The sequence below is a fragment of the Bombina bombina genome, chromosome 5 (genome assembly GCF_027579735.1).
Source record: "Bombina bombina isolate aBomBom1 chromosome 5, aBomBom1.pri, whole genome shotgun sequence".
Lineage (NCBI taxonomy): Eukaryota > Metazoa > Chordata > Amphibia > Anura > Bombinatoridae > Bombina > Bombina bombina.
In genome coordinates, this window is record NC_069503.1 from 843,848,427 (window position 1) to 843,875,677 (window position 27,251).

Here is a 27,251-nt window from a genome sequence, read left to right on the forward strand (position 1 = left end):
ATTAAACTATATTAACACCTAACCCTAACGTAACCCTAAACCTAACCCCCCCTAACTTTAACATAATAAAAATATAGCTAAATAAAATTTACAATTATTAACTAAATAAACCTATTAATAACCCCTAAACCGCCAGCCCCCCACATCGCAACAATCTATATTAAACTGTATTAACCCCTAAACCTACCCCCCTAACTTTAACATAATTAAATTAGATCTAAATTAAATTTACAATTATTAACTAAATAATTCCTATTTAAAAATAAATACATACTTACCTGTGAAATAAAACCTAAGCTAGCTACAATATAATTAATGGTTATATTGTATCTAGCGTAGGTTTTATTTTTATTTCACAGGTAAGTTTGTATTTATTTTAACTAGGTAGACTAGTTAGTAAATAGTTAACTACTGAGTTAAAATAAATACAAACTTACCTGTTAAATAAAACCTAACCTTACAAACCAAAAAAACTACCATTACAAAAAAAACAAAAAACCTATCATTAAAAAACAAAACAAAATTATCCATAAAAATAAAGAAAAACCCTATTCTAGAATAAACTACCAAGGGTCCTTAAAAGGGCCTTTTGGGGGGGGGGACCTTAAAAGGGCCTTTTGTAGGACATTGCCCTGAGATAAACAACTATTTTACTCCAAAAAAATACAAACACCCCCTAACACTATACAAACCCCCACCCCCCAAACTACCCTTAAAAGGGCCTTTTGTAGGGCATTGCCCTGAGATAAACAGCTCTTTTGCTACAAAAAAACACCCCCTAAAATATACATTACACAAAATAACAATCAAATTATCAAAAATAAAAAAAATATTCCTATTCTAATACCTATAAAAAAACACCCCAAAATAAAAAAAACTGATCTAGAATAAACTACCAATGGCCCTTAAAAGGGCATTTTGTAGGGCATTGCCCTAAAGATATCAGCTCTTTTATTGAAAATAATTTGCAAAGACCCACTAACATTACAACCCCCCCCAAACCCACAAAATATAAAAAACTATCTAAAAAAAACCTAATCTACCTATTGCCCTTAAAAGGGCATTTGTATGGGCTTTGCCCTTAAAATGGCAATTAGCTATTTTACTGCCCAGACCCTAAACTAAAAAATAAAACCCACCCAATAAACCCTTAAAAAAGCCTAACACTAACCCACCTGACGATCCACTTACAGTTTTTGAAGTCCCGCTTGAAAGATCTTCATCTGGGCGAAGTCTTCATCCAGACGGCCTCTTCAATCTTAATACCGGCAGCGACGTCCTGATCCAAGCGGCGAGAAGTCTTCATCCAGGCGGCCTCTTCAATCTTTATCCAGGCGGCATCTTCTATCTTGATCCCGGAGGCGCGGAGCTAGTCCATCCTGAAGACATCCGGCACGGAGCATCCTCTTCATACGGTCGCCGCCATACACTGAATCTTAAATGCAAGGGACGTGATTCAAGATGGCGTCCCTTGCATTCCTATAGGCTGAAATATTTGAATCAGCCAATAGGAATTAGGGCTGCTAAAATCCTATTGGCTGTTCAAATCAGCCAATAGGATTTAAGCAGCTCTCATTCTATTGGCTAATTCGAATTACTGCTGACTTTAGATGGCGGTACAAATCTTGTTGTTTTAGGCTGTAACGCTCACTTTTTAGCCTCACTGCAAAACTCGTAATTCCAGCGCTATGGGAATCCCATAATAGGTGTAATAGCATTTTCAGCGTTGCAAGCCGCAACGCAAAACTTGTAATCTAGGTGATTAACAATAATCTCTTACTATGTAATCTGTTTATATAACATAACCTATTTTTTCAGTACTGCAGAGAAGTATTGTAATTGCAAGCTATTTTATTCATGCTGGTGTCACCAGCATCCCAGATTCCCCCAGCGATTTTGAACTGCTTGGCTACCTCATAAATGGCCGTTAGTAATTTCCCAATCCCTGGGCTCTCAAAACATAATAACAAACTGGTTATGACTCTCTATTGTAAGATTAAGCATAGCCCAATTCTGGAGGACAACTCCCCCAAATTTTACCTTCATAATAAACAAAATAATATTTCACTATAACATGGCAAGTTCAGCAGCTGAATCCTTAAATAACAAAGAAAGTTTATTGTTACAATGGGAACCATTTATCATGTATCATGAAGCAAACAAGAGAAAAAAAGATGAAACTATCACACTTATAATACATACACCATTATGAGGATGATGCCGAGGGGGGCAGGAAGACTAGCCATTAGGGGGAACTTTTATCTTAACATATGTGATTATCTTTTCTGTTTATCACTTTAGGGAGCCGTTTACACCTTAGCATAAGGCTCAATGTAAGATGTATTACAACGAAACAAATTTTTTTAACCTGATTGAATTTCTGTTAATGTTTATTGAATATGGAAAAATTACAATAAAAATAATTTCAACATAAATGGCAGTAAGTGCAGGGGGCACCATCAGCCCCCCCCAACCTCTCTAAGTAGGTAAAAAGCTAGTAACTTATCAGTAAAGTCTTGCCCATGTGCTGTCTCTAAGAATGCTGTATATGTAGATTTATTTGTAAGTAAAAACTTGTTTTGGAAACTCGGCAAGAAGCCTTATTAATGACGGAAAGTACTCTATTTTCATCTTGTAGTTATCAGAAGAATTGCCTAATATTTTACATGAGCTGTTTATTGTAATTTCTTTCTTGCTTAAGCATTTTACATTTTGTTTACTGATGGATTTTGTCACTTTTCAGGTAGGAAGCCCTCATCAACCAAGAAGAAAGCCTAGGCTGATGCACAGAGGCTGTGAGCTAGCATCTGTGCTTCAACCAAATCCTCATTTGTTGATGGCTAAAAGTACATCCACACAGGGCGAACATGGTAAGAGACTCTTTGAGCAGTAAACATACTTTATTAGCATTAAAAAAATCTTTACTGGAAGTGTTTTTTTTAATATCATTATTATTATTATTATCATTTATTTGTAAAGCACTGCAAACTTCCGTAGCACTGGGTATATGGTGGTAAGTGGGGATATGTTGTTTTTTTCTTCATATCCTTGTTTTATGATTGGATAAAATTAAATGTATTTTTCTCTTGTAAGATGTATCGAGTCCACGGATACATCCATACTTGTGGGATATTCTCCTTCCCTACAGGAAGTGGCAAAGAGAGCACCCACAGCAGAGCTGTCTATATAGCTCCTCCCTTAGCTCCACCCCCCAGTCATTCTCTTTGCCTACTCTAAGTAACTAGGAAGGGTAAAGTGAGTGTGGTGACAAAAATGTTAGTTTTTATTTTCTCAAGCAAAAGTTGTTGTTTTTTAAATGGTACCGGTGTGTACTATTTACTCTCTGGCAGAAAAGGGATGAAGATTTCTGCAAGGAGGATGATGATCTTAGCACTTTGTAACTAAGATCCACTGCTGTTCTCACAAGGGCTGAAGAGTACAGGAAAGCTTCAGTTGGGGGAACGGTTTGCAGGCTAAACTGCATTGAGGTATGTTCAGTCTATTTTTTTCTAGACAAACTGTGATAATTCTAGAAAGGCTGGCAATATCCCCATGATGGAAGGGTAAGCTGTATTCAGATACTTAGTAGGAATCCCAGCTTGCATAAAGGGCTTATTAGTTACTGGTGACACCGATAGGAAAAAAATGTTTGTTTTTATGGCAAATATAACGTTTTTTGAGGGACTTTAAGGGGTCTTTGTGGCTTGTTTAAGGGTTATTAACCCACATGGCTAGTTTGAGAAACATTCTGTTGTGTTTCTTTTAGGCCCCATAACATCGAGTGAGGTGGGAGGGGCCTATTGTCGCGCATCAGTTGCGCAGTTTCTTTTACTCAGAGACATCCAGCTGCTTCTCCAGTGGTTCCTGCTGTGTTTGAAGGGCTTTAAAGAAGTTTTTTTTTTTTTTTTTTTTTTTTTAAGGGTGGGGGGCGGAGCCAGCAACTAAGCAGGGCAGACGTGTTTCATGGAGCTCCTGCAGAAATGTATTTAATACAATAGAAAATTGAAGCCAATCTTCTACAATTGACTGTAGAACTGACCCTAGATGTGCAGATTTGCCTTTACAGTACTAGGGGTCGTTTTTGTCATACTTCCCTATCGGAATCCACGCCAGACAGCCGTTACAGACTAGGATGTGCCCAGGTCACTGCGGCCTACTCAAGCTATGAAACCCAATATGGAGGAAGGGCCCTCTATTGTTTTGGCAGCTCTGCAGGGACTTAGTCTGCAGATATCGACTAGTTTTGATGATCTATCAACCAGCTTGCAGAACATTATGGCGCAACCGGTGATCCCGACACAGAACAGGTCGAGTAATGGAGACCTTCCGATCTGTGGTAATCAGCCTCTTTTGTTTATGAAGCAGACTGTGGAGCCTAAGGTGGACCTTACTCTTAAAATGCCCAGTGTACTTACGGGCCCTCCCCTGCCACGCATCGACCCTGATTTGGAGGATGTCATTGCTCTCATGGGTCAGAGGGTTGTGCTTTTGATTTCGCCAGAGGACCCCCTTGAGAGTACTCTACGACAGGACTCACCTACAGAGCTGCGGAGCTTGAATAAACCCTCGCTGCTGGAGAGCAGTATCGCTCTCGGAGATCCCACACATGGAAGCGTGAGTGTAATTACATTAGACCTTTCCCATGATGTTGTGACCCCGTGGAGCTCCATCTATCTTGCTACTCTATCCTTTGACGGTTGGAAATTGCCCGGTAGACTGTCGGTGTGTGATGGGGAATCAAGAGAGTGCTTCTCTACATCTGTATCGCATGATCTGAGCATATCACCAACCGGGCCTCACAAGTTGCCTGTCATATACTACAACGGCTTAGTGAGAGGCCCTTTTGATCCGGGAGGCTATCTCCATTATTTGCGAGCAGATTCGGTTGAGAGACTGTGACGCAGGCAGACAGTCTGTGGCTTTACAGTGGGTCCCGTTGCAACGATATGGAACTCTTTAATAAGCTGTAATTCTGCACATTATCGGCATATGTAGTAATACTTAGGATACTGATCATACCCAAAAGTGTCAGTTAGAATTGATGATAATAAAATGTTTACATGTTTATGTAGGATAGCAGAGATCATTACTAAAGGGCTTCAGTTTTGCTATATGATAATGTGTCTACATCTGTGACTTTAAAATTGAGTATAGATGGAGCTACTAGCTCTAACAATCACCTCTCTTTTGACAACCTTGATTATATGGAAAATATATGTTAATGTTAAATGTTATTGAGTTTATAACTGATTGTTCCATTTTAGTCTACTACATATCTATGCCCTAAAAGTTTTTTCTCTATAAATAGGTAGTTATTGACTTCCTATATTATACACTTAGTAATTAGCCCAAGCAGTTAAGTGATTAAATTCCAGTATAGATTACCTGCGACCAACCAAAATGTTGAGACTGATTTTTGCCCATGGAGCAAAGATTGCACTTATATACCATCTCCCTCCTCCTATACTAAAGCTGGCATAGGCTAATATGCTTCTAGCATGCCAGCACAGACCCATAAAAATAGCTTCTGGTACCTTTCATGATTATTATTGTCCACTGGGCACAAAGACTTATTGTTACTTAAACATTTTTTGCTGTAATATCAATGTTGAGATTTTCCTATTTATATGCGTCATAAAGAACTCCTCTATTTAGCCATATTTTACTTTGACATATCTAGATGTCTTCCTAGTTCATAACAGCAACTCTACCGGTGTATCCTTGTAATTGACTGTTAAAGCCTTAGACGGGGTCCGTAATTAGATTATCTTCAGCATTTTCTATCTAAGACCACTTATATACGCCTATTTTAAAGGTTATAAGGTTTAATGGTTTTTTTTTTAAATGTATAAAACATTTCTACCTATTGTCACGCTAGGAGAATATTGATAACTGTCCTGCACAGTATATATTGGTACCGTTCTCGTTGTATACTTTTAGGTGATGCATACTAGCTAATATCATGCCAGTTAGGGCCTTAAAGAGTCAGTCTATACTATTCCTTGGTTGTGATGTCACTCCTATCTATAGCTCCCATTCTTTATACACTAAGGATATATATGAGAGTTACACTGTAAGCCTTATTATCGTTCTTTCTCAAGAAAATGATATTCTCTGCGGTGACTTTATGGCTTGTACAATTTATCTGTTACTGCTGGGCCCCTCTCCTTCCTTTCCCGCCGGTACTGGTTGCCTGCGGGTCATACCCCTTCTCCTTTTTCCCGCATCGTCTATTGCTGACATTTCCCCAGGAGAGGGGCTCACCCAGTATAACTTATGGCTCCTCCCCCATCCTCATTTTTAGCTACTGTCCACCCTTATGTTTGGTGGACATATAAGCGGTATTTATCCGCTATTGATATTGTTCTGTTATAAGTTGCTCTTAGCTTTCTGTTTACAAAGAAAATGAGGCACTTTGCCCTCCACTTACATGCATTTAGTAGGAGCAACTTGTTATGACTCCCTATAATTTGTAAATTTTTAGATAATAAATACACATATTTTATAATTAATATCTCATTCTATAAGAAGTATAAGTTTTCCGGGTTGTTTAAATTCTATCACTTTTTTATTATGTGTTTATATAGGAAACAAAAGGAAAAAAGAGGTAATGCTTGATTATATGTATTTGATTTTGTACTTGCATACAATGTCCTCTATATTTATAATGTTCTTTTGGTGAAATACATATATAATATCTGAATTAAGATTTCTTTATTCTCTTTTATGTAAAGGTTTCATTTCCCAATGGATAAACAATGTCATTTATGCAAAATGTACCAAAGTGATGCAAATTGTATATTATGTTCATGTTCTTTCCTTTTCTTGTATTGCCTCAATAAAAATCTTTGATTAAAAAAAAAAGAAGTTTTTTTTTCCCCGAAAATCGTTCCTAAAGGGCAGGTAGGCGCCACAGCAGAGCTGTTGCAAGGTGCTGAACGTTTTTTACCGGTTTTTGATGTTTTGTCAATCCGGTTTTTACATTAAGGGGTTAATTGTTTATTTGCATAGCTGTGCAAATTTACTAAGACTTTATGATGCTACTGTAAAAATTTCGTTGAGTTTACTGCTTTTTTACACTGTTTTGCAGAGTTTGTGCAGCTTTTTTTCTCTTAAAGGCACAGTACCGTTTTTTTCTAAGTGTTATTTGCTTTGATTAATGTGTTCTCCAAGCTTGCTTATTGCATTACTAGTCTGTTTAACATGTCTGACATCAAGGAAAATCCTTGTTCAATGTGTTTATAAGCCATTGTGGAACCCCCTCTTAGAATGTGTCCCACTTGCACTGATATGTCTATAAATTATAAAGAGCATATTTTAGCACTTAAAAATATTGCAATAGATGATTCTCAGACAGAAGAGAATGAGGGTTTGCCATCTAGCTCTCCCCAAGTGTCACAACCTGTAACGCCCGCACAAGTGACGCCAAGTACCTCTAGTGCGTCGAATTCATTTACTTTAAAAGACATGGCCACGGTTATGAATACAACCCTCACAGAGGTTTTATCTAAACTGCCTGGTTTACAAGGAAAGCGTGACAGCTCTGGGTTAAGAACAAATGCTGAGCCGTCTGACGCTTTAGTAGCCGTATCCGATATACCCTCACAATGTTCTGAAGTAGGGGTAAGGGATTTGTTATCTGAGGGAGACATTTCTGATTCAGGAAAGACTCTCCCTCAGACAGATTCTGATATGATGGCCTTTAAATTTAAGCTTGAACACCTCCGCTTATTGCTCAGGGAGGTATTAGCGACTCTAGATGATTGTGACCCTATAGTGGTCCAAGAGAAATTGTGTAAAATGGACAAATACTTAGAGGTTCATGTTTACACTGATTTTTTCTCCAACATAGGTGTGTCCGGTCCACGGCGTCATCCTTACTTGTGGGATATTCTCCTCCCCAACAGGAAATGGCAAAGAGCCCAGCAAAGCTGGTCACATGATCCCTCCTAGGCTCCGCCTACCCCAGTCATTCTCTTTGCCGTTGTACAAGACCACATAAAAAGACAGGCGTTCTTACATTGTGTAGAAGACCTGTTAAAAATGGGAGTGATTCATCCTGTTCCATTAAGAGAACAAGGGATGGGGTTCTACTCCAATCTGTTCATAGTTCCCAAAAAAGAGGGAACGTTCAGACCAATCCTAGATCTCAAGATCTTAAACAAATTTCTCAAGGTCCCATCGTTCAAGATGGAAACCATTCGAACTATCCTTCCTTCCATCCAGGAAGGTCAATTCATGACCACGGTGGATTTAAAGGATGCGTATCTACATATTCCTATCCACAAGGAACATCATCGGTTCCTAAGGTTTGCATTCCTGGACAAACATTACCAGTTCGTGGCGCTTCCTTTCGGATTAGCCACTGCTCCAAGGATTTTCACAAAGGTACTAGGGTCCCTTCTAGCGGTGCTAAGACCAAGGGGCATTGCAGTAGTACCTTACCTGGACGACATTCTGATTCAAGCGTCGTCCCTTCCTCAAGCAAAGGCTCACACGGACATTGTCCTGGCCTTTCTCAGATCTCACGGCTGGAAAGTGAACGTGGAAAAGAGTTCTCTATCCCCGTCAACAAGGGTTCCCTTCTTGGGAACAATTATAGACTCCTTAGAAATGAGGATCTTTCTAACAGAGGCCAGAAAAACAAAGCTTCTGGACTCTTGTCGGATACTTCATTCCGTTCCTCTTCCTTCCATAGCTCAGTGCATGGAAGTGATCGGGTTGATGGTGGCGGCGATGGACATAGTTCCTTTTGCGCGCATTCATCTAAGACCATTACAACTGTGCATGCTCAGTCAGTGGAATGGGGACTATACAGACTTGTCTCCGAAGATACAAGTAAATCAGAGGAGCAGAGACTCACTCCGTTGGTGGCTGTCCCTGGACAATCTGTCTCAAGGGATGATGTTCCACAGACCAGAGTGGGTCATTGTCACGACCGACGCCAGTCTGATAGGCTGGGGCGCGGTCTGGGGATCCCTGAAAGCTCAGGGTCTTTGGTCTCGGGAAGAATCTCTTCTACCGATAAATATTCTGGAACTGAGAGCGATATTCAATGCGCTCCAGGCCTGGCCCCAGCTTGCGAGGACCAGGTTCATTCGGTTTCAATCAGACAACATGACGACTGTTGCGTACATCAACCATCAGGGGGGAACAAGGAGTTCCCTAGCGATGGAAGAAGTAACCAAAATTATTCTTTGGGCGGAGTCTCACTCCTGCCACCTGTCTGCTATCCACATCCCAGGAGTGGAAAATTGGGAAGCGGATTTTCTGAGTCGTCAGACATTGCATCCGGGGGAGTGGGAACTCCATCCGGAAATCTTTGCCCAAGTCACTCACCTGTGGGGCATTCCAGACATGGATCTGATGGCCTCTCGTCAGAACTTCAAAGTTCCTTGCTACGGGGCCAGATCCAGGGATCCCAAGGCGGCTCTAGTGGATGCACTAGTAGCACCTTGGACCTTCAAACTAGCTTATGTGTTCCCGCCATTTCCTCTCATCCCCAGGCTGATAGCCAGGATCAAGCAGGAGAGGGCGTCGGTGATCTTGATAGCTCCTGCGTGGCCACGCAGGACTTGGTATGCAGATCTGGTGAATATGTCATCGGCTCCACCTTGGAAGCTACCTTTGAGACGAGACCTTCTTGTTCAGGGTCCGTTCGAACATCCGAATCTGGTTTCACTCCAGCTGACTGCGTGGAGATTGAACGCTTGATTTTATCGAAGCGAGGATTCTCAGATTCTGTGATCGATACTCTTGTTCAGGCCAGAAAGCCTGTGACTAGAAAGATTTACCACAAAATTTGGAAAAAATATATCTGTTGGTGTGAATCTAAAGGATTCCCTTGGGACAAGGTTAAGATTCCTAGGATTCTATCCTTCCTTCAAGAAGGATTGGAAAAAGGATTATCTGCAAGTTCCCTGAAGGGACAGATTTCTGCCTTGTCGGTATTACTTCACAAAAAGCTGGCAGCTGTGCCAGATGTTCAAGCCTTTGTTCAGGCTCTGGTTAGAATCAAGCCTGTTTACAAACCTTTGACTCCTCCTTGGAGTCTCAATTTAGTTCTTTCAGTTCTTCAGGGGGTTCCGTTTGAACCCTTACATTCCGTTGATATTAAGTTATTATCTTGGAAAGTTTTGTTTTTAGTTGCGATTTCTTCTGCTAGAAGAGTCTCAGAATTATCTGCTCTGCAGTGTTCTCCTCCTTATCTGGTGTTCCATGCAGATAAGGTGGTTTTACGTACTAAACCTGGTTTTCTTCCAAAAGTTGTTTCTAACAAAAACATTAACCAGGAGATTATCGTACCTTCTCTGTGTCCAAAACCAGTTTCAAAGAAGGAACGTTTGTTGCACAATTTGGATGTTGTTCGCGCTCTAAAATTCTATTTAGATGCTACAAAGGATTTTAGACAAACATCTTCCTTGTTTGTTGTTTATTCAGGTAAAAGGAGAGGTCAAAAAGCAACTTCTACCTCTCTCTCTTTTTGGATTAAAAGCATCATCAGATTGGCTTACGAGACTGCCGGACGACAGCCTCCCGAAAGAATCACAGCTCATTCCACTAGGGCTGTGGCTTCCACATGGGCCTTCAAGAACGAGGCTTCTGTTGATCAGATATGTAGGGCAGCGACTTGGTCTTCACTGCACACTTTTACCAAATTTTACAAGTTTGATACTTTTGCTTCTTCTGAGGCTATTTTTGGGAGAAAGGTTTTGCAAGCCGTGGTGCCTTCCATTTAGGTGACCTGATTTGCTCCCTCCCTTCATCCGTGTCCTAAAGCTTTGGTATTGGTTCCCACAAGTAAGGATGACGCCGTGGACCGGACACACCTATGTTGGAGAAAACAGAATTTATGTTTACCTGATGAATTTCTTTCTCCAACGGTGTGTCCGGTCCACGGCCCGCCCTGGTTTTTTTTTAATCAGGTCTGATATTTTATTTTCTTTAACTACAGTCACCACGGTACCATATGGTTTCTCCTATGCAAATATTCCTCCTTAACGTCGGTCGAATGACTGGGGTAGGCGGAGCCTAGGAGGGATCATGTGACCAGCTTTGCTGGGCTCTTTGCCATTTCCTGTTGGGGAGGAGAATATCCCACAAGTAAGGATGACGCCGTGGACCGGACACACCGTTGGAGAAAGAAATTTATCAGGTAAACATAAATTCTGTTTTTCCAGTCCCTAAGAGGATTGTGAATATTGTTACTAAGGAGTGGGATAGACCAGGTATTCCGTTCGCTCCCCCTCCTGTTTTTAAGAAAATGTTTCCCATATCTGACACCATGCGGGACTCGTGGCAGACAGACCCTAAGGTGGAGGGAGCTATTTCTACTCTTGCTAAGCGTACAACTATACCTATAAAAGACAGTTGTGCTTTCAAAGATCCTATGGATAAAAAATTACTCATTTACTGTACCCACACATATTATATACCGTTTTTCTCGCCACTAAATGGACTTTCTAAAGATACCATTATTTTCATCATATCTTATAATTTACTATAAAAAAAAATATAAAATATGAGGAAAAATTGAAAAAAAAACACACTTTTTCTAACTTTGACCCCCAAAATCTGTTACATATCTACAACCACCAAAAAACACCCATGCTAAATAGTTTAAAAATTTTGTCCTGAGTTTAGAAATACCCAATGTTTACATGTTCTTTGCTTTTTTTGCAAGTTATAGGGCCATAAATACAAGTAGCACTTTGCTATTTCCAAACCACTTTTTTCCAAAATTAGCGCTAGTTACATTAGAACACTAATATCTTTCAGGAATCCCTGAATATCCCTTGACATGTATATATTTTTTTTTAGTAGACATCCCAAAGTATTGATCTAGGACAATTTTGGTATATTTCATACCACCATTTCACCGCCAAATGCGATCAAATACAAAAAATCGTTCACTTTTTCACAAATTTTTTCACAAACTTTTGGTTTCTCACTGAAATTATTTACAAACAACTTGTGCAATTATGGCATAAATGGTTGTAAATTCTTCTCTGGGATCCCCTTTGTTCAGAAATAGCAGACATATATGGCTTTGGCGTTGCTTTTTGGTAATTAGAAGGCCGCTAAATGCCACTGCGCACCACAAGTGTATTATGCCCAGCAGTTAAGGGGTTAATTAGGGAGCTTTTAGGGAGCTTGTAGGGTTAATTTTAGCTTTAGTGTAGTATAGTAGACAACCCCAAGTATTGATCTAGGCACATTTTGGTATATTTCATGCCACCATTTCACCGCCAAATGCGATCAAATTGAAAAAAAAGTTAAATTTTTTCACAATTTTAGGTTTCTCACTGAAATAATTTACAAACAGCTTGTGCAATTATGGCACAAATGGTTGTAAATACTTGTCTGGGATCCCCTTTGTTCAGAAATAGCAGACATATATGACTTTGGCGTTGCTTTCTGGTAATTAGAAGGCCGCTAAATCCTGCTGCGCCTCACACGTGTATTATGGCTAGCAGTGAAGGGGTTAATTAGGGAGTTTGTAGGGAGCTTGCAGGGTTAATTTTAGCTTTAGTGTAGAGATCAGCCTCCCACCTGACACATCCCACCCCCTGATCCCTCCCAAACAGCTCCCTTCCCTCCCCCACCCCACAATTGTCCCCGCCATCTTAAGTACTGGCAGAAAGTCTGCCAGTACTAAAATAAAAGGGTTTTTAAAAAAAAATAATATTTTTTTTTAGCATATTTACATATGCTAGGGTGTAGGATCCCCCCTTAGCCCCCAACCTCCCTGATCCCCCCCAAAACCGCTCTCTAACCCTCCCCTCTGCCTCATTGGGGGCCATCTTGGGTACTGGCAGCTGTCTGCCAGTACCCAGTTTGCAAAAAAAAGTGCTTTTTTTATTTTTGTTTGGCTTTTTTCTGTAGTGTAGCTTCCCCCCCCCCCACACAGACAAACCCCCACCACCTTGCTGATCTTTTTTTTTTAAAAAAATATTTAGACTTTTAAACATTTTTTATTAATAAATTTTCTGTAGTGTAGCGGTTCCCACCCGCTCCCTCCCCGTGCACGCGCCTGCCCCCGCCCTCCCGTGCACGCGCGCGCGTCCGTGCGCGCCCCCGCTCATCCCCGCCCACGATCCCGCCCCCCCTGTACATAACCAGGGCCATCGATGGCCGCCACCCGCCTCCCGGTCCGGCTCCCACCCACCAACGCAGGGAGCCACCGATCTCCGGTGCAGAGAGGGCCACAGAGTGGCTCTCTCTGCACCGGATGGCTTAAAAAGGTTATTGCAGGATGCCTCCATATCGAGGCATCACTGCAATAACCGGAAAGCAGCTGGAAGCGAGCAGGATCGCTTCCAGCTGCTTTCCACACCGAGGACGTGCAGGGTACGTTCTCAGGCATTAACTGCCTTTTTTTTGAGGACGTACCCTGCACGTCCTCGGTCGTTAAGGGGTTAATTACAGATGCCGCTTTCCAACTGGCTAAATTAGCGGCAAAGAATTCAGGTTTTGCCATTTTAGCACGCAGGGCGTTATGGCTTAAGTCCTGGTCTGCTGATGTGTCATCAAAATCTAAACTTTTGAACATTCCTTTCAAAGGAAAGACCCTATTCGGACCTGAACTGAAAGAGATTATTTCAGACATCACTGGAGGGAAAGGCCATGCCCTCCCTCAGGATAAAACAAATAAAATAAGGACCAAACAAAATAATTTTCGTTCCTTTCGGAACTTCAAGGGTGGTCCCGCTTCAGCTTCCTCTGCTGCAAAGCAAGAGGGGAATTTTGCCCAATCCAAGTCAGTCTGGAGACCTAACCAGGCTTGGAACAAGGGTAAACAGGCCAAGAAGCCTGCAGCTGCCTCTAAGACAGCATGAAGGGGTAACCCGGGACCGGATCTAGTAGGGGGCAGACTCTCTCTCTTTGCTCAGGCATGGGTAAGAGATGTTCACGATTCCTGGGCTTTAGAAATTGTGTAAAGAGAAAATACGGCAATCCTGGAGATATAGGTAAAAAGTCTTTATTTCAACAATAATGTTTTAAAAGCGAAAGGCACACACAAATAAAAGCAAGACAGGTGTGGCACTGTTTGGCTTACGCATTTCTGTTTGGCTTACGCGTTTCGGCTTGGAGCCGTAGTCATAGCCTGGCAGGCTATGACTACGGCTCCAAGCCGAAACGCGTAAGCCAAACAGTGCCACACCTGTCTTGCTTTTATTTGTGTGTGCCTTTCGCTTTTAAAACATTATTGTTGAAATAAAGACTTTTTACCTATATCTCCAGGATTGCCGTATTTTCTCTTTATGCTATTTGCCAGTGATCCCTGGATGATCGTGCTGTGGGGAGGTGTGTGTTTTCATCCTACAGCTACAGGTGAACTTACAGCTCGATCCCTATTACGGAGAAGTTCCTTTTGATTGACACCCTAACCAGCCAATAGGATTTGGCGTTTGCCGAAAGTGGAGAGACGCTCCCAGACCCACGAGGACGCCAAGCAGTAGAGCCGGTGGAAGGACGAGCACTCGAATGAGGTACGAGCTACCCGTGCAGTACAGATCCACAGAAATACCGGTAAATGCTTGGGCAGCAGTGGGGGGACTGACCTCGGCAACACGAGTTGCGGTGTTTGAAACGGATATATTGTAATCCTTTTGAAGGCTGGTTTACCGTTTGACATCCTATACTAATAGCTGTCAGAAGTGGTTATACACTATATTCATTCTTTTGCTCTACTGAGTTTTTTCTGATTTAGAAATTGTGTCCCAAGGATATCTTCTGGACTTCAAAGACTCCCCCCCAAGGGGAAGATTTCACATTTCTCAATTGTCTGCAAACCAGACAAAGAGAGAGGCGTTCTTATGCTGTGTAGAAGACCTACATACCATGGGAGTGATCCGCCCAGTTCCAAAAGAGGAACAAGGGCTAGGGTTTTACTCAAACCTGTTTGTGGTTCCCAAAAAAGAGGGAACTTTCAGACCAATCTTGGATCTCAAAATTCTAAACAAATTCCTCAGAGTACCATCATTCAAGATGGAGACTATTCGGACCATTATACCAATGATCCAGGAGGGTCAATATATGACTACCGTGGATTTAAAGGATGCGTATCTACACATTCCTATTCACAGAGATCATCATCAATTCCTCAGATTTGCCTTTCTGGACAGGCATTACCAGTTCGTGGCCCTTCCCTTCGGGTTGGCCACGGCTCCCAGAATTTTCACAAAGGTGCTAGGGTCCCTTTTGGCGGTGCTAAGGCCGCAGGGCATAGCAGTGGCGCCTTATCTAGACGACATCTTAATTCAGGCGTCGACTTACCAACTAGCCAAGTCTCACATGGATATCGTGTTGGCTTTTCTGAGATCTCACGGGTGGAAGGTGAACATAAAAAAGAGTTCTCTCTTCCCTCTCACAAGAGTTCCTAGACTTCCTTCCTAGGGACTCTGATAGACTCGGTAGAAATGAAAATATTTCTGACGGAGGTCAGAAAATCAAAACTCTTAACCATTTGCCGAGCTCTTCATTCCATTCCTCGGCCATCAGTGGCTCAGTGTATGAAGGTAATCGGACTCATGGTAGCGGCAATGGACATAGTTCCTTTTGCCCGCCTACACCTCAGACCACTGCAACTATGCATGCTCAAACAGTGGAATGGGGATTATGCAGATTTATCTCCTCAACTGCATCTGGACCAGGAGACCAGAGATTCTCTTCTCTGGTGGTTGTCTCAGGACCACCTGTCTCAGGGAATGTGTTTCTGCAGGCCAGAGTGGCTCATAGTAACGACAGATGCCAGCCTGCTAGGCTGGGGTGCAGTCTGGAACTCCCTGAAAGCACAGGGCTTATGGTCTCGGGAGGAAACTCTCCTCCCGATAAACATTCTAGAACTGAGAGCCATATTTAATGCGCTTCAGGCGTGGCCTCAGCTTGCTGCGGCCAAATTAATCAGATTTCAGTCGTACAACATCAAGACTGTAGCTTATATCAATCATCAAGGAGGAACACGTAGTTCTCTAGCGATGATGGAGGTAATCAAAATAATCCGATGGGCGGAGGATCACTCTTGCCATCTCTCAGCAATCCATATCCCAGGAGTAGAGAACTGGGAGGCGGATTTCCTAAGTCGTCAGACTTTTCATCCGGCGGAGTGGGAGCTCCATCCGGTGGTATTTGCCCAGCTGACCCAGCTAATGGGGCACACCAGAATTGGATCTGATGGCGTCCCGTCAGAATGCCAAACTTCCTCGTTACGGGTCCAGGTCCCGGGATCCCCAGGCGGTACTGATAGATGCTCTAGCAGTGCCCTGGTCCTTCAATCTGGCCTATGTATTTCCACCGTTTCCTCTCCTCCCACGTCTGGTTGCCAGAATCAAGCAGGAGAGAGCTTCGGTGATAATGATAGCACCTGCGTGGCCACGCAGGACTTTGTATGCAGACCTAGTGGACATGTCATTGGTTCCACCGTGGACTCTGCCAATGAGGCGGGACCTTCTAATCCAAGGTCCATTCACGCATCCAAATCTAATTTCTCTGTGTCTGACTGCTTGGAGATTGAACGCCTGATTCTATCAAAGCGTGGTTTCTCTGAGTCGGTCATTGATACCCTGATTCAAGCTAGAAAGCCTGTCACCAGGAAGATTTATCATAAGATTTGGTGCAAATATTTTTATTGGTGTGAATCCAAGGGTTACTCATGGAGTAAGATTAGGATTCCTAGAATATTGTCCTTTCTCCAAGAAGGGATTATCAGCTAGTTCCTTAAAAGGACAAATATCTGCTTTGTCTATTCTTTTACACAAACGTCTGGCAGATGTCCCAAACGTTCAAGCATTTAGTCAGGCCTTGGTCAGGATCAAAACTAGCGCTCATCAAAATGAGCGCTAGTTACATTGGAACCCTGATATCTGTCAGGAATACCTAAATATCCCTTGACATGTATATATTTTTTTTTAGAAGACATCCCAAAGTATTGATCTAGGCCCATTTTGATATATTTCATGCCACCATTTCACCGCCAAATGCGATCAAATAAAAAAAAATGTTCACTTTTTCACAAATTTTTTCACAAACTTTAGGTTTCTCACAGATATTATTTACAAACAACTTGTGCAATTATGGCATAAATGGTTGTAAATGCTTCTCTGGGATCCCCTTTGTTCAGAAATAGCAGACTTATATGGCTTTGGCGTTGCTTTTTGGTAATTAGAAGGCTGCTAAATGCCACTGCGCACCACACATGTTTTATGCCCAGCAGTGAAGGGGTTAATTAGGGAGCATGTAGGGAGCTTGTAGAGTTAATTTTAGCTTTAGTGTAGTGTAGTAGACAACCCAAAGTATTGATCTAGGCCCATTTTGGTATATTTAATGCCATCATTTCACCGCCAAATGCGACCAAATTTTTTAAAAAAAGTAAATTTTTTCACAATTTTAGTTTTCTCACAGAAATTATTTACAAACAGCTTGTGCAATTATGGCACAAATGGTTGTAAATGCTTTTCTGGGATCCCCTTTGTTCAGAAATAGCAGACATATATGGCTTTGGCAATGCTTTTTGGTAATTAGAAGGCTGCTAAATGCCGCTGCACATCACACGTGTATTATGTCTAGCAGTGAAGGGGTTAATTAGGGATCTTGTAGGGAGCTTGCAGGGTTAATTTTAGCTTTAGTGTAGAGATCAGCCTCCCACCTTACACATCAGACCCCCTGATCCCTCCCAAACAGCTCTCTTCCCTCCCCCACACCACAATTGTCCCCGCCATCTTTTTTTTTTCTTTCTTTTTTTTTATAGCATATTTACATATGCTGCTGTGTAGGATCCCTCTTAGCCCCAAACCTCCCTGATCCCCCCCCCCCCAAACAGCTCTCTAACCCTCCCCCTGTACATTATTGGGAGCCATCTTGGGTACTGGCAGCTGTCTGCCAGTATCCAGTTTACAAACAAAATGTATATTTTTTATTTTTTCCACACTTTTCTGTAGTGTAGCTTCCCCCCCCCCCCAAGACTAAACCCCCACCCCTTCCCAGATCACTTCGATTAACTTATTTTAACATTTTTATTCCCCCTCTCTCCCTCTAAATGCAAAACACACTGTTCCATAGTGTAATGGTTCCCACCCGCTCCCTCCCCGTGCACGCGCCCGCCCGCCTCCCCTGTGCACGCGCGCGCCCCCCAGCAACCCCGCCCACGATCCCGCCCACCTCTGCACATCGATGGCCGCCCACCCGCCTCCCACATCTGCTCCCACCCACCAACGATCGCGGCATCGATGTCCGGTGCAGAGAGGGCCACAGAGTGGCTCTCTCTGCATCGGATGGGGAAAAATGTTATTGCAGTGATGCCTTGATATCGAGGCATCACTGCAATAACCGGAAAGCGTCTGGAAGCGATCAGGATCGCTTCCAGCCGCTTTCAACCCCAATGTCGTACAGGGTACGTCGCTGGTCTTTAAAGACCAGTTTGTGTAAGACGTACCCTGTACGACTTGCGTCATTAAGGGGTTAAAAACTTCAGTCACCACTGCACCCTATAGTTTCTCCTTTTTCTTCCTAGCCTTCGGTCGAATGACTGGGGGGTGGAGCTAAGGGAGGAGCTATATAGACAGCTCTGCTGTGGGTGCTCTCTTTGCCACTTCCTGTAGGGAAGGAGAATATCCCACAAGTATGGATGAATCCGTGGACTCGATACATCACAAGAGAAATACATTTATCAGGTAAGCATAAATTATGTTTTTTTATTTTACAGTTTCTGTGAATCTGCCGTTACTGTTGGGTTTTAGCTGCATGCTGTGTTTACACAAGTAACCACAGTTGTTGGTTTGTGTGGATTTTAAAACTTTCTCATGCTCAGGGAAGAAATAATAATTTAACATGTGCTTTGGGTATGATTGCCACTTCTACTGCCTATGTATGACTTCTTGCTGTCTTCTAAACTACCTTTGAATTGCAACTCTGATTATATCTTAATAATTTTGTTTTAGTTTGCTTTTCTTGTCTGACTTTAGTAACTTCTGTACTCTTACATGCTTAATATGTATGTACACCCCCCTGCTGCCTCCTTCCCACCCTTGGGATCACCACTATACCTAGATACACGTTTATGATTATGTTTGCTCTATCCTGATTATAAGTACAGCCACAGTTTAACCTCTAATTGTAAGAATTCCTCTGTTCTTCCGGACTTTGATTTTTGGAAACCTTTGTAATTATATGTCCATTATTTGACTCTCTGTTGTCCCATTAACAGTTAGCCAGCAATGTGGTATCTCTTGTTTCGAACGCAGCCTAATAAATCCCCCAAATGCCTACTTTAAGTGCTTTCATCCCACCAACTTTTGTACAAGTGTCCCAGTCGACTCCTCAAAATCTTGAATCTCCTGCTTCATTTAATTTTTTTGTGCCTAAAGAGTCCAGCCAATGGCACCTTCAGTTTAATATTTAACCACAAGTATTTTCTACTTTACACTCTAAAGTGACTTTCTTTCTAATGGTAGTGAGAGTCCACTGTCTTTACTTTTGGAAATTACATCACCTGGCCACCAGGAGGAGGCAAATACTCACACCAGAGTTTTATCTATCCCTCCCCTCCCAGTATTTCTTTGCTTTGTCAAAGAGTAGGCATGAATTGAGTTGCCGATGATATTCAGTGAAGATTTTTTAGCTATACCCCTTAAGTGGATAGTTCCTGGAAGAAAAGGGGTTTAGGAGGATGATGTTTGTGTAAGTTCTCTTCTCCTTGTTGGAGTTGAATCACAAACTATCCATGGGTGTTGCAGGGTAATACCGTTGACTCCCAGCATGGAAAAACGGCGCAGGTGAGGGAACGCTGAGTGGGTGTAAGTACCTGCCTTTAAGCCCTGGTTACTCCCTATATGAGCACTTACTGCTGGGGGGCTTGATTACTTCTGGGTTCATCTAGATTCCTCCCTCCATATCCTATTACTGGGTCATTGCACCAACGGCTGAGACTCTGCATCTCAGTGTGTGTACAGGGGGGCAGGGATTATCTAGATATGGACTTTATTAGGTTCATGGGAACTCCGTTTATGTTCCCAAGCTGGGCTAATATGTGGAGTGTCTAAGCTTCGTGATCTGACTTTTTATCAAGCCGGAACACAGAGTTCAATCATTTTTCCCCTGGATGTTAGTGGCAACAGTCTCAGCTCTTTAGCGTGTACTGTATAGCAAGGCGCTCTTTGTATCCAACGGTAGGCAGGGTGTATGTTCGCGGAGAAAGTATCTCTGGCGCACCTTCTGCTCCGGTCTATTCTGAGGAACTGTATATCCCCCAGTTATAGCAGAACCGTTCTCAAGACCCAGGTCCTGCATCTAAGGCGGATCCTTCACCGGTGTTTATTACTCACAATGGCGTGACTAAATTTGCTCTTCAGTTTAAGGCACAGCTTCAATCATTGGTTAATGAGGCTAGGCTATTGCTGCTATCCCTCTTGCAGGTAAGCACAAGAGTAAAGTAACATAACTCAAGCTCTTTCTCGAAGTATAGTTTTGCAGTTAGTCCTTCGCCCCTTAGTCAGACTAAGGAATCTGACTTAGATCTTCATCGGCATCTGACGGCCAGATTTTATCTGAGGATTTCGCTCCTGACTCTGATAAGGAATCTTAGGATGTTTCAGTTTACAATCGATCACTTGAGAGCTTTGCTTAAAGAAGTATTGAGAACTTTGGAGGTTCAGGACACTAAACAGTCTGAAGTCAAGCCTGTCCAGAAATTGGACATGATTTTTAAGCCCAAGACTAAATAATCTGAATTTTTCCCTGTTCCTTCTCTAGTGGCTGAGGTTATCTCTAAGGCATGAGAAAAACTGGGAATTCCCTTTTCCCCTTCCTCAAATTTTAAGAAATTGTTCCCAGTTTCAGATTTTAATCTGGAACTATGGGAAACTATCCCCTAGGTAGATGTGGCAATCTCTACTCTTGCCAAAAAACTACTATAACATTAGAGTATAGTACATCCTTTAAAGATCCTATGGACCCGAAGTTGGAGGGCTACCTGAGAAGGGCCTTCCTACAGGCTGGTTCTCAGTTTATCTTTCTTTCTATATATCTGTATTACATATACAGTTACATATACCTAACTCTTAATTTTGTGGTGTTTTAAAAACAAAGAGTATGTCTTTACATTTAATCCGCCACTCACACATTTGGTAATACTTTTATGATGCTATCCTATGTCTTTATTTAGATGTTAAATCTAAAGTGTTCTATGTTGTAGTATGTTTTCATGATTAATTTATATTGTAGAGAGGCTACTACTTAATTTACGGTCTCATGTATAGTTTTATGTTTTTTACATAATGTGTCAGAATAAGGGCTGCAGCTGAAGTGACGGTGTATACTTTAAATGTAAATGGCATAATCTAATAATGCCTTTCCCCCCCCCCTTATGCTATTTTGCATGGTACAGAATAAAGAACATTGTTTTTTTAGTTCCCTTGTCATTAAAATTGCTGCTTTTATGCCTTTATGAGATATGTTTATTGAAATTGTGTTTAGCTTGCTAAATATACTGAATTTAAATGTGAAACTTTATATTAGCTGTATATTTAAATAACACTGTGTTTTACTAGAACAAGGATGCATCAGTCTAGCAACTGAAATACTATACATGTTATGCTTTGTGAGGGTAATATCAATGTGTAAATGTTCCGTGACCAGAGCAGTTCTATTTCCCTCATTAATATCCTTTTACACTGAAAAGGCATTTGATAAGGTTGAATAGTATTAAATGCATTTAAGCATGTTTGTTTAATCAACATTCTGTATTGTTTTAAAGTAGCAATCAAATGGTGTTAAGCATTAACTCTATTAGCTCTGTGAGTTGTATTTTCCTTTATAATATTTTACTTCATAATTCGTATTCTGTATTAAACGTTTGACTGGTCACTTTCTTGTCATTTAATTCTGAAGTTATTCAATACACTGTATAATATATTTAAAATTACAGAATGCTGTGCACATTTACAAGGGGACAGTAAGTACAAATTGTATGTGTGTAGAAAATATTATTTTTAGCAATGGTCAATCTAATGACTAATACATAATTGGGTCAATTAAAAGCTAGGTTCTTATACAAAAATGGGATTCATGTGATCAGTTTTTTTTCTAGATAAAGTGATTCAGAGAGAAGTTTTTCAGGATTTGGATGCCTCCTTAAAAAAATCAATTTTAGGAGACAACACGCCACCCTGGTGATTTTACTGACCACCTGGCTAAAATATATGTCAATATCAAGCTAAAATGAGCTAATATTACATTTTCTTTCACACAGGTGGTCCACGATCTATAACTCCTGGGAATTACTTTTCTCTACCACCAGGAGAAGGCAAAGATTCCCAAACCTCAAGAGCCTCCCACCTCACACATACCTTAGTCTTTACTTTGCCTCTGCTGGAGATGGTTGAAGAATGAAGATGTGCATTTAATTCTCCAGAGAGGGGTTTTCAGTCTATGTTGAGGTCCAGTGTCCCCTCAGTGTACATTGCTTGTCAGAGGGATGTATATGGGGTATGGTTTGGGATTCTTTTTTCACCTCTTGGGAAATTTTTCATAAACCCTCCATAATTGGTCGCAGGAACTTGTGTTTTGCCTCCCTTTATGGATCTACAATATACTCCTATTCCATAAACTCTACTGATATGTTTCAGTACTGGTTTGGCTGTCTGCTACTTGTTTGCTAATGGATACATTCCTATTGGTGAGTATTATTTGTTAACATTTAGACTCTCCTTTAGCTATGTTATGGGCACTTTTTAAGTATATATATAGATCCTTTATACTGTTCCCTTGCTGTTTTGCGCACAGTGGCTTGTTTGACTAACTTAGTTTGTATTTTGCGCATCGGCCTTTAGGGTTGCGCACATCATGTTAGCACACTTCCTTTTAGTCTTGCTATAGTTCACTTGTGCGTCCGCCGGTTTACGCTCGACGGGTTAGCGCACGTTAGTCCCAGGTTATGCGCACATCAGGTTTTGGCACGCTGTTTTTTCATGCACATTATTTCTTATGATGAGTGTTATCTGATGTTATGTTAATGTCTCTTGCTTTGTTTTGCAGTTTGGCTTAGTGTGCATGAACCTGCAATTTATTTTAAAAATCTACTTAGGAAAGGGCAAGTAATTTCTATTCCTCAAGAGCTTTTTTTAAGGGGGTTATAGTGTTTATTGCATTGCTTTGCCATATGCTATAATGGAGCTGTCTGATTGATTTTGATTTTTGTTAAATCTACCCAAGGAATTGAGTCTCATGAACACCTTTCTTCCATTATTTGGTGTACTTATTATAAAAAAGCTAAAGTGCAGGCTCCAGCTCATTTATGTGGCTCAGTTTTAGATTTGTTAATGCAATCAAACCAATGTAATGCTGTTTCTTTGGGTATTAACACACCTACTGATTGTTCATTACAGGAGAATACTGACTTTCACCTACTGTGAAAAACTATATCAAGGCTACAGTTTCTGGCTGGCTGCTCTCCTGCCTTCAAACAAGCGTAACAGGTCAGTTCAGATTTTATCTTCTACTAGTTTTATGTACCTCTGGCTCAGTCTGGATACCTAGTGCTAACTGAAACAAGTCTAAGCAGGGTAAGACATCTATCCCTACTACCACAACTGCATGCAGGTGGGGCCCCAATCCAGAGGTTCTGGTAGGGGGCAGATTAAGCCTAGTTCAGGGGGCTTAATTTCAGTCTGTTCCAGATCCCTGGGTTCTGAATATTCTCAGTGATATCAATAAGGATTCAGGACAAGGCCACCCTGAGGAAGGTTTCTTTCTGTCCAATGTTCCAAGGAATTCTGTAAAAGCTTGTTTTTTTTTCAAATCTGTCTCATATCTGGAAGCTATGGGAGTGATTGTTCCAGTTCCTTTGCAGAAACAGGTGACAGGATTTTATTCAAATCTCTTCATTGTTCCATAGAACAGTGCGGATCAGGTCCGCCAAACCTCGCTGAATGCGGAGAGCAATACGCTCTCCGTATTCAGCATTGCACCAGCAGCTCTTGTGAGCTGCTGGTGCAATGCCGCCTCCTGCAGATTTGCGGCCAATTGGCCGCCAGCAGGGGAGTGTCAATCAATCTGATCGTACTCTATCGGGTTGAATTGTGGAGATGTCTGTCCACCTGCTCAGAGCAGGTGGACAGGTTATGGAGCAGCAGTCTTTGGACCGCTGCTTCATAATTGGTGTTTTTGGCGAGCCTGCAGGCTCGCCAGAAACACGGACCCTCAAGCTCCATCCGGAGCTTGAAAAATGGGCCCCTCAGTCTCCACGAGTCTTTCTCTAACAGAGAAGGTTAAAATTGGTGTCAGCTTGTCTGAACCTTTAGTGTCCCTTGTTTTCCTTGAGACCAGCACCCTTGTTTTTTTTGGGTGGGCTTTTTCTTCAGCAAATCTTTTTTCCCTTCTCATTTTATGGCTCTAATTATTTTTTCTTACCTCACTTGGCTTGGCTATACGTTAGACTAAGGTATGTGTGAGGTGGCAGAGGTTTTATAGAGCTCTTGGGGTTTGGGAATCTATGCATCCTAGTGATAGAGAAGAGTAGTTCCCAGGAGTAATGGATCGTGGACTCTCACTACCGCGAAAGAAATTAATTTATCAGGTAAGCATAAATTATGTTTTTTTTTTCAATGATTGGTGCACAAATTGTCTATAAAACAATAAATCAATTGTTAGTTTTGCTAATAATTAGTGATTAATTAGCATTTATAAATAACAGAAAATGATAAAATATTGTAACTTATTACTCTCACCACCACCCAGCTACTTCATAATGCCACCTTTTTATTTCTATCATGTTTTATCTTGCTATATATAATGTTGATCCTCCTGACTTTCCAAAAAAAAGTGAGATTTTATTAATCTCATTTTATTGTAATATCTATGAAATTTATAGAGCACAGGAAATTCTGTTTATATTTCTTCTACAAGATACGACGAGTCCACGGATTTCATCCTTACTTGTGGGATATTATCCTCCTGCTAATAGGAAGTGGCAAAGAGCACCACAGCAGAGCTGTATATATAGCCCCTCCCTTCCCCTCCACCCCCAGTCATTATCTTTGCCTGTGGTATACTAGGAAGAGGTAAAGTGAAGTTTTAGTTTCTTCAATCAAGAAGTTTTTTTATTTTTAAATGGTACCGGTGTGTACTATTTTCCTCAGGGAGATATGGAAGAAGATTTCTGCCCTGAGGTTGATGATCTTAGCCGTCGTAACTAAGATCCATGTTGGTTCCCACAGAGTGCTGAAGGTAGTGCAAGAGAAATCAGTGTGGAGTACGTTTGCATGCTACAAGCATTGAGGTATGTTCAGTCTTTTATTTTTGAGGAGACCTGTTATATCAGAATTGGCTGACATTTTATTCCCTGCAAGGGAAGGGGTAAGAAGTAGACCTGTACACAAAGGGTGTTACTTAAAATCCTGTGTTTAACGTTTTTTATTGACATAGTTCTGGGCTGAAGTGTTATAAAAAGGGACACTGGGAGAGGCAGCTTATCGTTTTATTTGAGACACAAATATCAGTATGGCTGCAGCAATACTGTGCTGGGTTTTTTTTGGGGACCACATGGCTTTTCTTTCTAACCGCTTCCCATGCGGTATTACAGTTTACTTGTTTGACGTTCATGATGGGCGGGGCCTATTTTCGCGCGCCCAGACGCGCTGTATACTTTGACTGAGAAGGCAGCAGGCAGTAGCTCCGGTTGGGCCTAAACTTATGTTCTGATGACCGGATTGTTAGAGAGTCGTTTTGCGGTACCCTGAGGGCAGGTGAGGTGCAGGGGTCATTTTTTTCACACAAATTTTATTTTTTGCTATAAATGTCCTGTAAAGGTTAATTTAGCCTTTTGCTCCTAAGGTGCAATAATTTTTGGCTACATTGAACATGTGTATGTATTAGTATTGCGTTATTTAGCATTTTTTAAGCAGTTTTGGGAAATTTGTACGCTTTTTTATTTCTTAAAGGCGCAGTACACTTTTTTTGTAATATCATTGAAATCAATAAATAAGGTGTTTAACGACTATTGTGGTTATTGCTAGTCTGTTCAACATGTCTGACATTGAGGATACTAATTGCTCTATGCGTTTAGAAGCCATTGTGGAACCCCCGCTTACTTTGTGTACTTCTTGTACTGAAAAGGCCTTACAATGTAAAAAGCATACTTTAGGTAAAGAAAGTGTGCCTAAGGATGATTCTCAGTCTGAAGAGAATCAGGATATGCCATCCAATTCTCCCCAAGTGTCACAACCTTTAACGCCCACACAAGCGACGCCAAGTACCTCTAGTGCGTCTAATCCCTTTACTCTGCAGGAGATGGCTGCAGTTATGTCAACTACCCTTACAGAGGTATTATCTAAATTACCAGTGTTATAGGGTAAACGCAGTAGGTCAGGTATTGCTGTGAATACTGAATCCTCTGATGCTTTATTGGCTCTTTCCGATGTACCCTCACAGTGTTCTGAGTTGGGGGTCAGGGAATTGCTGTCTGAGGGAGAACTTTCAGACCCAGGAAATATGTTACCTCAGACAGATTCGGACGTTATGTCCTTTAAATTTAAGCTTGAACACCTCCGCCTGTTATTTAGGGAGGTTTTAGCGACTCTGGATGATTGTGACCCTATTGTGATACCACCAGAGAAATTGTGTAAGATGGACAAATATCTAGAAGTGCCTACTTACACTGATGTTTTTCCGGTTCCTAAAAGAATTTCGGAAATTGTAAAAAAAGGAATGGGATAGACCAGGTATACCGTTCTCTCCCCCTCCTAATTTTAAGAAAATGTTTCCCATATCAGACACCATTCGGGGCTCATGGCAAATGATCCCTAAGGTGGAGGGGAGCTATTTCTACCCTGTCTAAGCGTACAACTATACCTATTGAGGACAGTTGTGCTTTCAAAGACCCTATGGATAAAAAGCTAGAGGGTCTTCTAAAGAAAATTATTTATTCATCAGGGTTTCCTTTTACAACCTACGGCTTGCATTGTTCCAGTAACTACTGCAGCAGCTTTTTGGTTTGATGCTCTAGAAGAGTCTCTGACGGTTGAGACTACATTAGATGACATTTTGGATAGAATTAAGGCTCTCAAGCTAGCTAATTCTTTTATTACTGATGCCGCTTTTCAAATTGCTAAATTAGCGGCGAGCTTTATGGCTCAAATCTTGGTCTGCTGATGTGTCATCAAAATCTAAACTTTTCGCTATTCCTTTTAAAGGTAAAATGAGGGGTAAACTAAATAATTTTCGTTCCTTTTGAAACTTTAAAGGAGGGACCCTCTGCT

General features: G+C 41.5%; 1 protein-coding gene across 1 annotated transcript in view; it reads left to right on the top strand.

Annotated features, from left to right (window-relative positions):
- The window catches only part of RBBP8 (RB binding protein 8, endonuclease), a 353,058-nt gene that overhangs the window by 307,235 nt on the left and 18,572 nt on the right, over positions 1 to 27,251 (top strand). Inside the window, exon 12 of the mRNA XM_053715868.1 lies at positions 2,744 to 2,870. Within this exon, the coding sequence (XP_053571843.1) occupies positions 2,744 to 2,870 (127 nt within the window). The remainder of the gene's footprint in view (positions 1 to 2,743; positions 2,871 to 27,251) is intronic.